Source organism: Monodon monoceros, unplaced genomic scaffold (genome assembly GCF_005190385.1).
Source record: "Monodon monoceros isolate NGI ecotype Baffin Bay Population unplaced genomic scaffold, NGI_Narwhal_1 Super_Scaffold_10, whole genome shotgun sequence".
NCBI classification, from domain to species: domain Eukaryota; kingdom Metazoa; phylum Chordata; class Mammalia; order Artiodactyla; family Monodontidae; genus Monodon; species Monodon monoceros.
The window spans coordinates 29,446,225-29,459,065 of NW_021703766.1; the positions used below are offsets into that span (position 1 = coordinate 29,446,225).

Consider the following 12,841-nt stretch of genomic DNA (forward strand, 5'->3'; position numbering starts at 1 on the left):
AAAAAATTCCACCAACCAAAATAAACCAGGCCAACGATTTTTCTACCACATTCTTCATGAGCACAAAGAGGTGGTGTTTATTCCAAAAACACCCTTTTCTCCAAGTCACCACTCATCCACTCTTTTATGTGATCCAGGAAAATCAGTCGTCAACTAACCATGAACATCTTTGCATGTATGAGTATTCAGAAAAAGAGCCACCTATTACAAATAGAAGGCAAATGAAATCAACCAACCAACCAACCAACAAACAAACAAAAAACCTTGTGGCTTGAACCTTAAAAAAAAAGTCTCAGCAATGACAACTGTGTGGTAAGTCTGATGTCAAACTCTGTTAGCTGGGAAGGTGTCTGGGATGTTCTGGAACTGTGAGGGTATTTGGAATCTAGGGCTAACAGATGTCTCACTCTGCTTGAAAGACATTGAGATGCTATTCCTAAGGGCCTGTGGGTTCCCTTGGGGACAAAGCCACTGATAGATTTTACAGAAAAAATCCCCAAGCTGACGACCATATATATGACACAAGGAGTCAAGAAAAGGATTGAGGTGGGGAAAAAAAAGCAAAAAACAGTCAAGGTGAGGCACTGAAAAAAGAAAAAAAGAAAGAAATACAAAATACATGCATGAAAGACCTATGATTGGAGTCCTTGTCCCCAATTCAAATCTGTTTGCTAGGAGCTGCTCTGTAAAATGATGGGCAAAGGAACATTCGTTTTTGCTGCATTATGCGAGATCATTGTGGGCAGGCAGGCAGTCACTTCCAACAGGAGAAATGAGCAAATCTTTTCAGATGGCAATTATCTAGGGAAGTAAACACTCCTTGGCAGGGGCAGAAGTCCTGGTACTTCCTTACTGTTGAGTATCTGGGAGAGATGACATACACCTAGCTTTTCCCTCATCTGTATTTCACACAGAGTCCTGAGGAGGCAGCCTGTCCTCCAGCAGCTTTGGAGGAGGGCTAAGATATTTCCCGGCCCTGCCTAAAAATATCTCCCTTGACAGCTTGTCACAGTGTCTGAGACTCCACCATTCTAAATTCATTCCTCTCTGTTAAGGTATTTTGTTTCCAGGAGTTCTCCGTTAAAACACAGATATCCGTGAGATCTTAGCTTCGCTGAGACAGAAGGAGAGCACACAGCCTAGGAGTTAGGAGACCCGGGTTTCCGATTCGGTGCTGCCTATAAACTCACTCTGTGAGCTTGGGCAAGTCATTTTCATTTCCTGAACCTCAGTTTCTCCACTGATAAAAAAAAGAAAGAAAGAAAAAGGGAAAGGAATAAAAGGCAGAAATAAAAGGGGAGATGGGGTTAGAAAGGTCTGAGATCTCTGGTCTCAGGCGGCAGGATCTGTTCACTTCAGGGTTTGGCCTGGACACTGGATGACCAGCATGTCCACGAGAGCAACTCCTTTGGGCCAAAGGGCTTGGGGATCAGGTCAATGAGTATCTTACTTCCCCCTTCTCCAGAAAAAAAAAAAAAAAATCCCTGCTCCTCCCTTACCACTGGACATCTCAGCAAATGGCAACCCCATGCCTCTGGGTTTTCAGGCTCAAATTCTTGGAGGCATCTAGAACTCCACTCCTCTTATTCCCAACATCTAATGCATCAACAAAGCCTGTTGACACTACCTTCAGCCCAGATCTGATTGCTTCTCCCCACTTCCCCGGCTACCATGCTGGACCAAGACCGCATTTCATTACCTCCCCCTAAATTCTCCATCACCCTCTTAACTGGTCCCTGCCTCTACTCTTGTCCTCCCAGAATCTCAGCTCCTCATATAGGGGGATGCCTTTAAAACATAAATTTGATCCTGTCTCTCCCTTCAAAACCCTCCCTGCCTTCCTCTCCCTCTCTCTCTCCCTCTCTCTCTGTCACATCATAAAATCCACAGATCTCACCAGGACCTACGAGGCCCCATATAACCTGAACCTGGCTTTGCCTTGATCTAATCCCCTCCCATAAAAGTCTTCTTGGTGTTGCTCAAACCTGCTCCCACCTCAGGATCTTTGCACCTGCTATGCCTTCTTCCCAGAACTCTCTCCCCTGGGATACCTGCCTGGCCTACTCCCTAACTTCTTTCAGGTCTCTGCTCAAATGCCCCCTCCTAGGGGATGCTTCCCAGACTGCCCTCACTCCAAGAGCACACTCCCGTCCATGTCCTTACCCTAGTTAATTTTTTTCCTAACATTCATCACCTGGAGATTGTGATAAGCCATTATCACACTTACTTGTTTACTTTCTGCCCACCCCTCTAACATGTAAGCTCCAGGAGGGCAGGGACTTTGCTCTGTTCATGTCTGTATCATCAGCACCTAGAACAAGGAATCTGGCATATTATAGATGCTCAATTATGTAAGTTGCAGGAAGGGAAAAAATAGTTTAAGTGGAGCTGCACTAACATGGAGGCCAACCAAGCGTCTTACTGGAGAGGTCAATGCCAAGGGCTTCCCTGTGCTCTGCTTCAGCAGGGCAGGATGTCCCAGGGAGGCAAAGGTAGAGCCAGGTGTTGGGAGATCTGGGTGGGGCAGTGTGCGGGGTACAAGGTAGGCAGGGGAGGTAAAGACTCCAAGCTGAGTTTATAAGTTTGTGGGCTGCAGGGTTTTGATTGAGACTAGAGGAAGTGGCTAAAAGGAGTTGGGGACACATTCCAAAAGACAGGAGCCTGCAGAAAAAGGGTGGGTTATATATAAATGAGAGGAGGTCTGAACTGTCCTGTGAACTAACTTGAACTTCAATTCTGCCCCCATAGGGGATCCCAAGGCAGGTCCGGTCAGCTCCCCAAAGCTCAGCTGTGATCAGAGCTGCCTTCCCAGGCTCCCCAGTGTCCCCCTCCAATCAAGCCCCAGAGAGTGATGTATAGCCAGAGGAGGCAGGGAAGGGGAAGAGTGCTAAAGAACAACAGCCATTCTGGCAGGATTCTCCCCAAGTCAGAACCCAAAGCCTTGGCCTCCCACCCTCTCCCCTTCCCCCCGGGCCTTGGCTAGCATCTCCAGCGAAGTGAAGAGCTAAGAGGGCATGACCCTAATAACTGTATTGAAGGATGACTATGTGCCACCCACTAGAATCCTCACAAAACAGGGGTGGGGGCTTCCCTGGTGGCGCAGTGGTTGAGAGTCCGCCTGCCGAAGCAGGGGACACGGGTTCGTGCCCCGGTCCGGGAAGATCCCACGTGCCGCGGAGCGGCTGGACCCGTGAGCCATGGCCGCTGAGCCTGCACGTCTGGAGCCTGTGCTCCGCAACGGGAGAGGCCACAACAGTGAGAGGCCCGCGTACCACAAAAAAAAAAAAGAAAAGAAAAGAAAACAGGGGTGGTACAGGCCCATTCTACAGAGGAGGCCATTGAAGTTCAGAGAGCTTATTTGATCTGCCCAAGGACCCACAGCTTAGTAAATTGCAGAGGGAGGTAGCATTGAGCCACCAAGGCCCAAGGACCCAACCAGTACACTGTAACGCTTCTGGACAACAGCCTACATCTCCATCTTCACAGTGCCTGGGGTGCCCTGGTCACACTCAAGTCCTGACTTCTAGGACGCTGGAGAGGTGCTGTCCACCTCTGGGCCTGCAGCCACTGGAGTCCTGGCCTCCCCCCACCTCCACCCCCGCCTGAGCCGGTGGCCCGCAGGGGGCGATGGAGGCATGGCTGGAGCCCGCGCCCCAAATCTGAGGCTGGTCAGCAGAAAGCGGCTAAGGTCAAGGAAAGCCCCCAGGGCCAGGGCTGGGTGCAAGAGAAAACCGTTGCAGACGCTGAACCCCCAGAGGCCGAACCCCAGCTGTGCTGAGCGCCGCTGCCAGGCCGCCCCGTGTGGGCCCGAGCTCTCCAGCCGTTGTTTGATGAGCAGCGGCCAATAAATTCATTAATCATCATTTTATGCCTCATCAAACCCCCTCCAAGCCCCTCCATGGGAGTTACACAAATTAGCCCCTGAAAAGACAGTAATTTCAGTTTAGCGAGGTAAGTGCTTTCTGATGGGCTCCGTGCACAGAGCTCTCCTGACAAGCCAATCCATCAGCGAGTTGGGGATGGGACGTGGCCGGCCCGCCCTGACCAGCCGGGCCTCACCAGTCCCAGCCCTGCCCAGCCTAGCCTCTGGGGTCTACCTGGCAAGGGTCTCCGCCTAGGGCGCCCCCTTTCCCAGGCTCCTTTGCACCCATCCTCCGCAGTCTGTCTCAGCCGGCCTCTTGCCTTCACCCACCCAGACCTCCTCCACCCTCCTAAACGGAAGAAAAACTTTGCCGGAAAAACTGAGGCCCAAACTTGGGGAACAAATTTGTCGAGGATGGCGGAGACCGACGCACTGGTGCTGAAGTTCTGAACTCCTGCCCAGTGGAGCTGGGAGTCAGGTAGTCCTTTCTCCTCCTACAGTCTGGATGTCCGGGTTCTGCGACCCTTTGAAACTATTGAAGGGTTGTGTGCATTGCGGGCATACATTGGGGGAGGGGGGGTTATCCACGCCAATACTGAAAGAAATCCCAGAATCCAAAAGAGGGCCATCTGGGAACAGAGAAGGGTGGTCCTTCCATCTAAGGGGCGACTCCATGGGACCCTGGTGGCCGGGGGTCGGGGTGGAGGTGGAGGACACCCCTGGCCTTTTCCACGTCCCTCCCGTCTTTCTTTCGGAAACCCCCGCCTGGGGTGAAAGGCGACGCCTGGGGAGGGGAGCAAGAAAGGATTTTCTATCGAATGGGCCCTGCCAGTAGGACTCCAGTAGGGAGAGTTGGGTAAAAACCGCAGAACACTGTGGCAAGAGGTTGGGTATTTGCAAGCGCGAAGCCGAAAGCCGCGCCTTCTCACTTTCCCGTCCCTTTGCACAGAAAGTCCCAAGGGGATCCTACCCGGCGGGCAGGGTGCATACAGAGGGGGTGGACGAGGAGCCGCCGCCCAAGCCGAGCCGACCGACCAGCGCTCGAGCGCCCAGCGACGCGCCTCTCCTTCATTAGCTTCCCCTCCACGCGGCGCTGCATGCCTCGGAAAATAAGTTAGCAAACGGGGAGCCGTTTATCTCTTTTATCTTGGGGCCTGATCCAATTAAATAAGTGCACATTTACATTTGCATCCATCAGGCGAGAGCGCTGAGAGCCCGGGGTTTGCTCGGAGCAAATAAAAGCAGATTTCACTGAGAAAAGTGGCGTCTGGGAGCGCCAGGCTCGTCCGGGCGCCGGAAACGAGCGCGGCCGGGAGGGTGGCCTTGGGACCCAGGGTTGGGGCCTGCGGCCGACGGGAGGCCGGAGATCCCCAACGGCCCGGAGGGGCTGGCCAGCGCTGGGTGTGCAGCCAGAGCTGCAGCCCGGTCCCCGAGGCGATCGTGTTAGGCCACAACCTGGGTCCCACCTCGTGCCTGGGACCCAAGTCACATTCAGCGCGAAAACGAAAAGGAGATTAGCTCTGGCCTGGTCCAAAAGGGAGACCCGTGGGGTGGGTGTAGGACCAGTTCCACAGCTTTGGCCACTTTGGGGGGAGAGCAGGAGACAAGATTCCGGTCGGGCCGATTTTCCTCCTATTCGGGGGCCGAGTGGCAAAGAAGGCGAAAGTCAGGTAGAGGGCGCGCCCCCCGCTGTCCCCAACATCCTTGCACCGGGGGAAACCAGCTGAGACTTCCCGTTAGCGCTTCTGGATGGGTAGAGGGGGACGTCCAGGTGAGCACCTCCTCCTTTGCCACGCCGAGCTCATTAAAGGTGCTTTCGAAATAGGGTTTGAAGAATTCGAGGGTAGTTTTGTTTTGTTTTTCCTTTTCCTAAAGATGTCCAACCTACAGGCCAAAAGATAGAAACGATCTTTGGGGGCGCGGCTGCGTCGTAGGCCCCCGACATGCCAAACCGCAAATTAAAACTGTGCGGGGCCCAGAGGCCGGGAGTGGAAAGGCCAGCAGAAACGGAATACCTGCACGTGAAGCGGAGCGGGCGCACCGGCACTGCCTGGGCTGCGCACCGCCGCGCCCCCGCCACTCCCTGCAGGCTGCTCCAGCAGCCCGCATATTTCTCAACTGCCTGCCGCCAGGTTTTAAAGGCTGTGCCCAAGCCGTGACAGGAATCTGTAGGGTTAATACTCTTCCAGTCGAAGGCCGTGCTTTCCGAATCCCCAATGTTAACTGGGTCCTGGGTCCCAGGCCGAAGCGAGTGGGATGGCGGAGCAATTTACGTTTGACCCTCTTGGGGTCCAGAGCTAAGGCCCCGCTGAGGGTGGAGGGCATAGCTGGATGTCGCCTAACTCCTCCTCTCTGCGAGCCGCGTGGCGCCCGGGGACCAGTAGGCGGCGCCCTTCCTAAACTGCATCCGCCTCCGGCTCCCTCTTGGGAGCGCAGTCACATTCCTTTCACTTTGGGCGCTTTGCAGGGCGCTGTTCTGTGCCCCCGCCCCAGCTGGCAACTTGTTAGGCGGGACAGGTGGGCTGGTAGGAACGGCCAGTTCTGAAACCGCTCGCACGACCACCGCAGCCCAGCCCCCAACCTTCCAGGCTCCAAGAGCTGTGCACATCTCAGGGAACGAGAGGCCCTGAGGGGTTTGCAAACCAGGAGGCCTCGATGAAGCCCCCTCACCCAGGCCGAGGAACAGCAGTTCGGGCCCTGGCACCCCGGTCCGAAAAGCGGGAAGGAGAAAGGGCCCCTTCTGCAGCCTCACCTCAATGCACCCTCGGGGATTGACTGGGCTGTTGGTTCCTCACCCCAAATCCCAGAAGCTGATTCGGCCCTGCACAGGGGGGCAAGGGAAGAAACCCAGCCGGGCCCTGGTTTGGCGCTGCCTCGTGGGGCTGACTGCAGGGACCCCACTCAGTGGTCCCGCGGCCTCTGTTGCCAGGGGTTCAGCGACTCCTAGTCCCCTTAGTGCCAAGCTAGGCTCTGCTTGGGGGCTGCAACCAGTGCAGCCAAGAGCAGGTGACAAACGCCCGCGATACCCCAGCACCGAGGTGTATTAGGCGCTGCTTCGCATAACTTCCGCGCCCCAGGCCAAGTCTGCGAACAAACCCCTGGCACACGCCAAAAGGTTTCCCCCAGCCCCCCTTGCAAGGAGCATCGCCTTCGACACGGCCCAAGATGCGGCCAGGCTGAGGCTCGGAGGCTCGAGGAGGGACTTGGGACCTTACAGACACGCATCTACTTCTGGGATTAAACGCGGGAGACATTTCCTAGCTGCACATACCTCGACCCGCCCAGCAGGCCGCCCCCAAACTGAGAAGTCTCTAGACAACAGAAAAACCACTGGCCACCGAAACCCAGCTCTGCAAAGGAGAAAACCCTAAACTTAATTTGGGGCTTGTACTTAGGACGAAGTACGCAAAGAAAACCCTCGACCCTGCAGAGGCCAAGGGCAGGAGGGATGCGGACAGGGGGCAGCGATGTGGGCACCAGCCTTCCAGACTCTGGCGGTTTCGCTGCGCAGCCGGGAGGCGTCTCGCACAGCCCCTCGTTGGGGAGAAACGCCACGGGCTCCCCGGTACGCGGTTCCCGTTCCCAGGCAGCCCCCGCGGGCATTCGGCTCCCAGCCCGGAGCCTCGGCAATCAGACCCGGGAGGCCCGCGCCGCGCCATTTGCATATTCCCGGGAACACAAGGAAGCCTACAATTTTCTTTTTAAAATCGTTGGGCAGGGTTTAGGGCCAGTGCTTCCAAATCCCGCAGAGTTGATGTCGTCCTTAAACTCTCTCTTAAGAGAAGGCGACTGGCCTATTCTTCTGACTTTTTTAGAAGAGAAGGTGACTCCTGGGGCTGCATATTCAACAGGGGGGGAAAAGCTGATTGTGAACCGGGCTGTCGGGAGGTGGATGGAGGGGGCTGGGGCGCGGGGGGTAGGGCAAGTCATCTCTGGAATTCAATTGTTTAAAAAAAATCATTTATAATTAAAGGGACAAAATAAAATACGATCGTCTCATGCATCTTTAATCGTTCACACTTCCAGCTTTGAAACCATTTTCCCTACGTGAATTTTCTCACTAATTTAAACACTGAAGTCGACTGCTGTTCAAGAAAACATCTGGACAATGCTGCTTTCAAGCTTGTTTAAATTCGAATAACTAAAGGAGCCCCGTTGCAGGTTAAAAAAAAAAAAGTAGCAAAAGTGAAAACTCCGGTGAAAATTTGGGCTGTGTTTAACAAAACAGGGTTAAAGTGGTCTTGAGTAGAAGTGCAAATATGTGAGTTTTGATTTAGCCTAATTAAACCGGTGTTATGTGCAAACACATTCTATCTACGCTCAGGCTTGGGTTTAATAGAGCAAATTAATTCCCCTCGCTGGGGTATGTTTTTGCTGTAAAGCCTCCCGTCCGCCGACCAGTGAAAATTTCCCACGAAATTCCACAAGTCCGCGGTTCCCCATCTCCCGCGCAAAATGGAGAGGCGAACACCGACCGTGCTGGCGGGCCTCGGGTGCAGGGCGGTATCTCTTCCTCATGTGGGATTGAGACGTAACCTGCCTTTTCGTTTTGCGATGAAAGATGCGGGATTAAACGGAGAAAATAAAACCTCAAAAATACTTTTGTGGCTTCTCGGACTCTTGAATCCGTGATGGCAAGAGTGCTAAAGTGACAAGCCTGATCAAGTCCACAACGGCCTCATTATCTAGGCAAACGTCCTCGAACTTTTGAATGCCGCTTGTCCAAAAAGGGGCCCTTGGGGGTGGGGCGGGGGGGCTCTTCTGGTCCGTTCGGGGCTCCCCTTGCTTCCCCCAAGCGCTTATGGCACTCCCTCCCCCATTTCCGCCCACTCTCTCTCCAATCTCCGACTCTGCAAAGTGCAGGCTTGTAATTCAGGACAAGTGTGACACCTACCTGTGAAAGGGAGGAACCGTCCCCTCGCTGGTCCCGCGGCCCAGCCCCGCGGCTGCGCGGGGAATCTACCCGGCCGCCTACCACCCGCACGGTAGCGGATGGAACATTTACTAATCTAATCAAATCCAGCGAAGAGATCAATGCCCAATTTTGAAGGGGTAGAGAAGACAGTGACTTGGGAAAGCCTTCTCCTTGTCATCCCCTAACGCTTCCCGCCCGCATTAGCCCAGAGCACCTTTGAAAGAGTAATAAGGGCTAAATCCGGCATAAAATCGAACTCATTAGCAAAGTTCACCAGCTGATTGCTTTGCATAAAACACGACACTGATTGGAAGTAATTAGGTTAAGCAATGGAGCTCGGGTGGTGCGTGTCTCTAGCTGCCTTTGCCATCTCTTCTCCCTTCTGGGCACACACTTGGGTCTCTCTCCTCCCTCCTTCAGGGTCCAATCTCCCCACAGCAGCCCGCATCAGTGATCCAAATCTGCATTCCGGGCAGGGCCAGGTTCCCCGGGGCTCGAAGCCTAATTACAGTTTCCCGCTGGCACAGGTTCGGTGGAACCTTTCATTCCCCACTTCGAAAAAAAGTTGCAGTTTGCACCTTTTGTCCAGGGCGATGGACACTTTACTGTGGCTTCTAAAAAGTAATGAGTGGCTCTGATTATGTTAAAATCTCTTTTAATTAAATATTTTGCATTTTACAAAGGCGGCTGCAGTTCCTTTTACTTTTTAAATCTAAGAGTATAACCTGTTCCCTTTCTGTAATAATACTTCAGCTCATACCCAGAAAAATCAATAGGTGTAAAAAATTAAATTAAACTTGTATTTTTAAACTATGAAACAGTTCTGGGGGAAACACAAATGTATATATTTATATTACAAAAAAACATTAAATGCCTGTACAGGTGTCTTAATTTCATAATTTACTTCAAAGATATTGAGTTATCAATTTAAATACAAAAACGCTACATTAAATATACAGAATAAGATTTAATACAAATCCTTTTTTAAATTTTTCTTTTCAGTTGGTTAAGACATTTTTGTTTGTGTGTGGAGATGTTTACATTTTTATGTCATCCATCTCCAGGAACTATAAACTTTTTAGTAGGAGGGGTAGTTTTGTTTTTCTCTCATGTTGATGGAAAAATAACTGCCAAGGCCATTTTTTTTTTAATAAATTAGGAAAGTCCAGGACCGACGCAGCCCGCGTTAAATGTCGGACATACCTTTCTTCAATTCATAGGGAGAGTCTTTGCACAGGTCTAGCTGGGACTGGCTCCGCAACATTTTCGGGTCTTTAGCCAAAGCGTCCGCTCGGTTCAACACGGTCTGGTTTAATCCATTGAAATGCGAGCTCGGACCCGTTGTAGGGCCTGGCCCGGGCCCCGGGTGGCCGTGAAGGTGTCCGAAGGAGCCATAGTTCGTGTAGCCAGGATAGAAGGGCGCCGTGTAGTAGAGAGGCCGGGACAGCACTGTCCCGCCTGGAAAGGGACACTGAGCCGAGGGCGAGCGCGATGGCGCCGGTGCTGGTGACGCGCGGCTGCCTCCTAGGGCTTGCCCGGCTACGGGCCCGGGGCACGGTGGGCACGGAGAGCCCTCGCTCCCGCCGCCCCCGTCCTTGACCTTGTCCGAGGATGTGGCGATCTCCGCCAGAGACCACAGTTTGGGCTTGGCGAGCACCGCCTGAGGCGGTGGTGGTGGCGGCGAGTGTATGACCGAGGGCCCTCCGGGACCGGGGGGCAGCTCTCCCGCGGCTGGGTGTGGGCCCGGAGCCGGCGCGCCCGAGGAGTAGTGAGGGGCCGGGTCTTCGGCCAGCCGAGCTGCCGCAGGCCCGGCCGGGGAGGGCCCGCCGGCGCGGGGGGGCCCGGGCAGCGCGTCGAGGCGGCCCTCGGATGGCGGCTCTTTAAAATCCGAGTCGCTGAGGCTACCCTCGGTCTCTTTGCCGGCAGGGGTGGGCGGCCCCTGCAGCCGTTCAAAGCCTGAAGCCGCCTTCTGCTCTGCTCCTCCTGCGGGCGAAACCCAGGCGGTCAGAGGCGCGGAGGCCGCGCGGCGGGGCCCAGGTCCCCGCCCGCAAAGGCAAAGACCCCTGCCCTCAACCTCCAGGCCCTGTGCGCCCCCTCTCCAGTCCCCCTTTTGCTTAACGCACCCTTTCCCGCGTCCACCAACCTGCATCGGGGCCCTCGGGGTCGCCCTTGTCCTCGGGCTTCTGGGGCTCATCCTCGTCGTTCTTCTCCAGATCAATGTTCTCTTCCTCCTCCTCGTCCTCGCTGCGGTTCCGCGGCGTCCACGTCATCTTGTTCTCCTTCTTGAGGCGCCGGCGCGCATTGGCGAACCAGGTGGACACCTGGGTGAGGGTCATCTTGGTGATGATGGCCAGCATGATCTTCTCGCCCTTGGTGGGGTAGGGGTTCTTGCGGTGCTCGTTGAGCCAGGCCTTCAGTGTAGCGGTGGCATCTCGCGTGGCGTTCTTCCGGTACGCGGGGTCCCCGTAGGGGTACGAGCCCAGGGGTGCTGCGTACGGGTGGTACCCCAAGGAGCCTGCCATGCCGGGTGTATGGTCGTAGGGAGAGCCCTGCAGGGAAGGGGCAGAGAGAAAGTGAGAGTGGGCCATGGTCCCCAGTGCCACCTGGGCGACTGAAAGACACTTTCCCTGCGCCCAGGGGTCTTCGGGCTGCGAGGCCCGCACTCAGGCTTCCCCTGGGGTAGGGCTGGAGAGCTCAGACCCTGGGGCAACGCCTCCTCCTCCTCATAAGGAAGCGGGGGCGCCAACTCCTGAGTCCTTGGGGGCGCTTGGAGCCGTCCTGGCTTCCCTGGCCCCTGGGAGGCCCGGGAACGTCCTCCCTCCGTGCGCAGATCCGGCCACGGCGGCCGGGCCCTCTACCCAAGGAGAGGCCTGGGCAGCGGCGGCGACTCTGCGCTCCGCACCCGAGTGGTTGCGCGTTGGGAGCAAGGGTGGTGAGCAAAGGAAATCAAGGACTTTTTTTCCCCACAGAGAAAGGCAAACGAAAAGCTAAGCCTTGCCTCGGCACTCCCACCCCTCCAAAAGTGTTACCACAAACCGAAGCCAAGGCGCTTTTCCAGAAAGTGCACCCGGCCGAAAAATCCCGGATGCACCGCAGCTCGCCCGACTTTTCAGAAATTTAATACCTCCAAATCGGATTGCAAAGATAGGATTACGGATTTGCAACATTTTGGAGGACTAATTAAAGGCGAGGCCAAACACATTTACACAGACTTAGCACGCTTCTGTTCAGATTTCGGGTCCATTTCTTTTGAACTACTTTCTCCAAATGGCAAAACCAAAAAAAAGAAAGAAAGAAAGAAAGAAAGTACAATGTGCAGGGCGGCCTGGAGCTCACGTTTGAACCAAATGCTGCTCTTTAATCGCAGCGACCTCTCCCCAAAAAACCCTTTCGCCAACTCAGCGATCCGAGCAAGACGCGGCTCTTCTCTCCGAGCAACTCCTGAGCCCGAGGCCCGGGCGAAGCCGAGGGAGACAATCGCCCAAGTTTGCAGGGTCCGCGAGGCTTGGCAGGGGCGGCCCGCGGTGGAGCCGAGGCCCGTGTCCGCAGCCCCCGACCGCCCCAAGCTGCTGCAGCTGCCCTCGCCCGCCCCGGCTCCGGCTCACTCACCACGTACGAAGAGAAAGCGGCGGCTGCCGCCGCCGCGGGGTCGGCGCCGTACTGGAGGTGCGAGTTGTAGCCCGGCGAGGGCGCCGTGAAGGCGGTGGAGCCGGCGTAGGGCGAGAACGCGGAGCCCGACGAAGAGCGCCCGAGCTCATCCGTGCGGGGCCCCGAGATGACGCTGGTGCTGTACGCCGGGCACGAGTAGAGCGCCAGCGAGGCGGACGGCTGGTACAAGTAGCCCTGCGGGTAGGACATGGCCACGCACGGGCATGGGGCGCTCCGCGCCGCGGCCGCCAACGAGCCGGGCGGCGCCCTGCGAGGGCGTGCGGGCGGGCACCTGGCCTCCGGCTGCCCCGGGCCGCCGCTCCTCGGGCCCCGGCTCCCGGGCTCCGGCCCGCTGCGCCTCCTCGCTGGCTTCCCGCGCGCCTCCGGCTGCGGCCGCCGAGCCCGCTCCTCTGCGC

At 55.7% G+C, this 12,841-nt stretch overlaps 1 protein-coding gene across 1 annotated transcript; it reads right to left on the minus strand.

The window, feature by feature from the left end:
• Nucleotides 1-9,362: 9,362 nt before the first annotated feature.
• IRX5 (iroquois homeobox 5) lies at nucleotides 9,363-12,636 on the minus strand. Its single transcript, XM_029206523.1, has 3 exons — nucleotides 12,387-12,636; nucleotides 10,921-11,326; nucleotides 9,363-10,760 (listed from the first exon to the last, which is right to left on the minus strand). The coding sequence occupies exons 1-3, from the start codon at nucleotides 12,633-12,635 to the stop codon at nucleotides 9,964-9,966; spliced, it is 1,452 nt and encodes a 483-aa protein (XP_029062356.1). The 5' UTR covers nucleotide 12,636; the 3' UTR covers nucleotides 9,363-9,963.
• Between the last annotated feature and the right edge of the window lie 205 nt (nucleotides 12,637-12,841).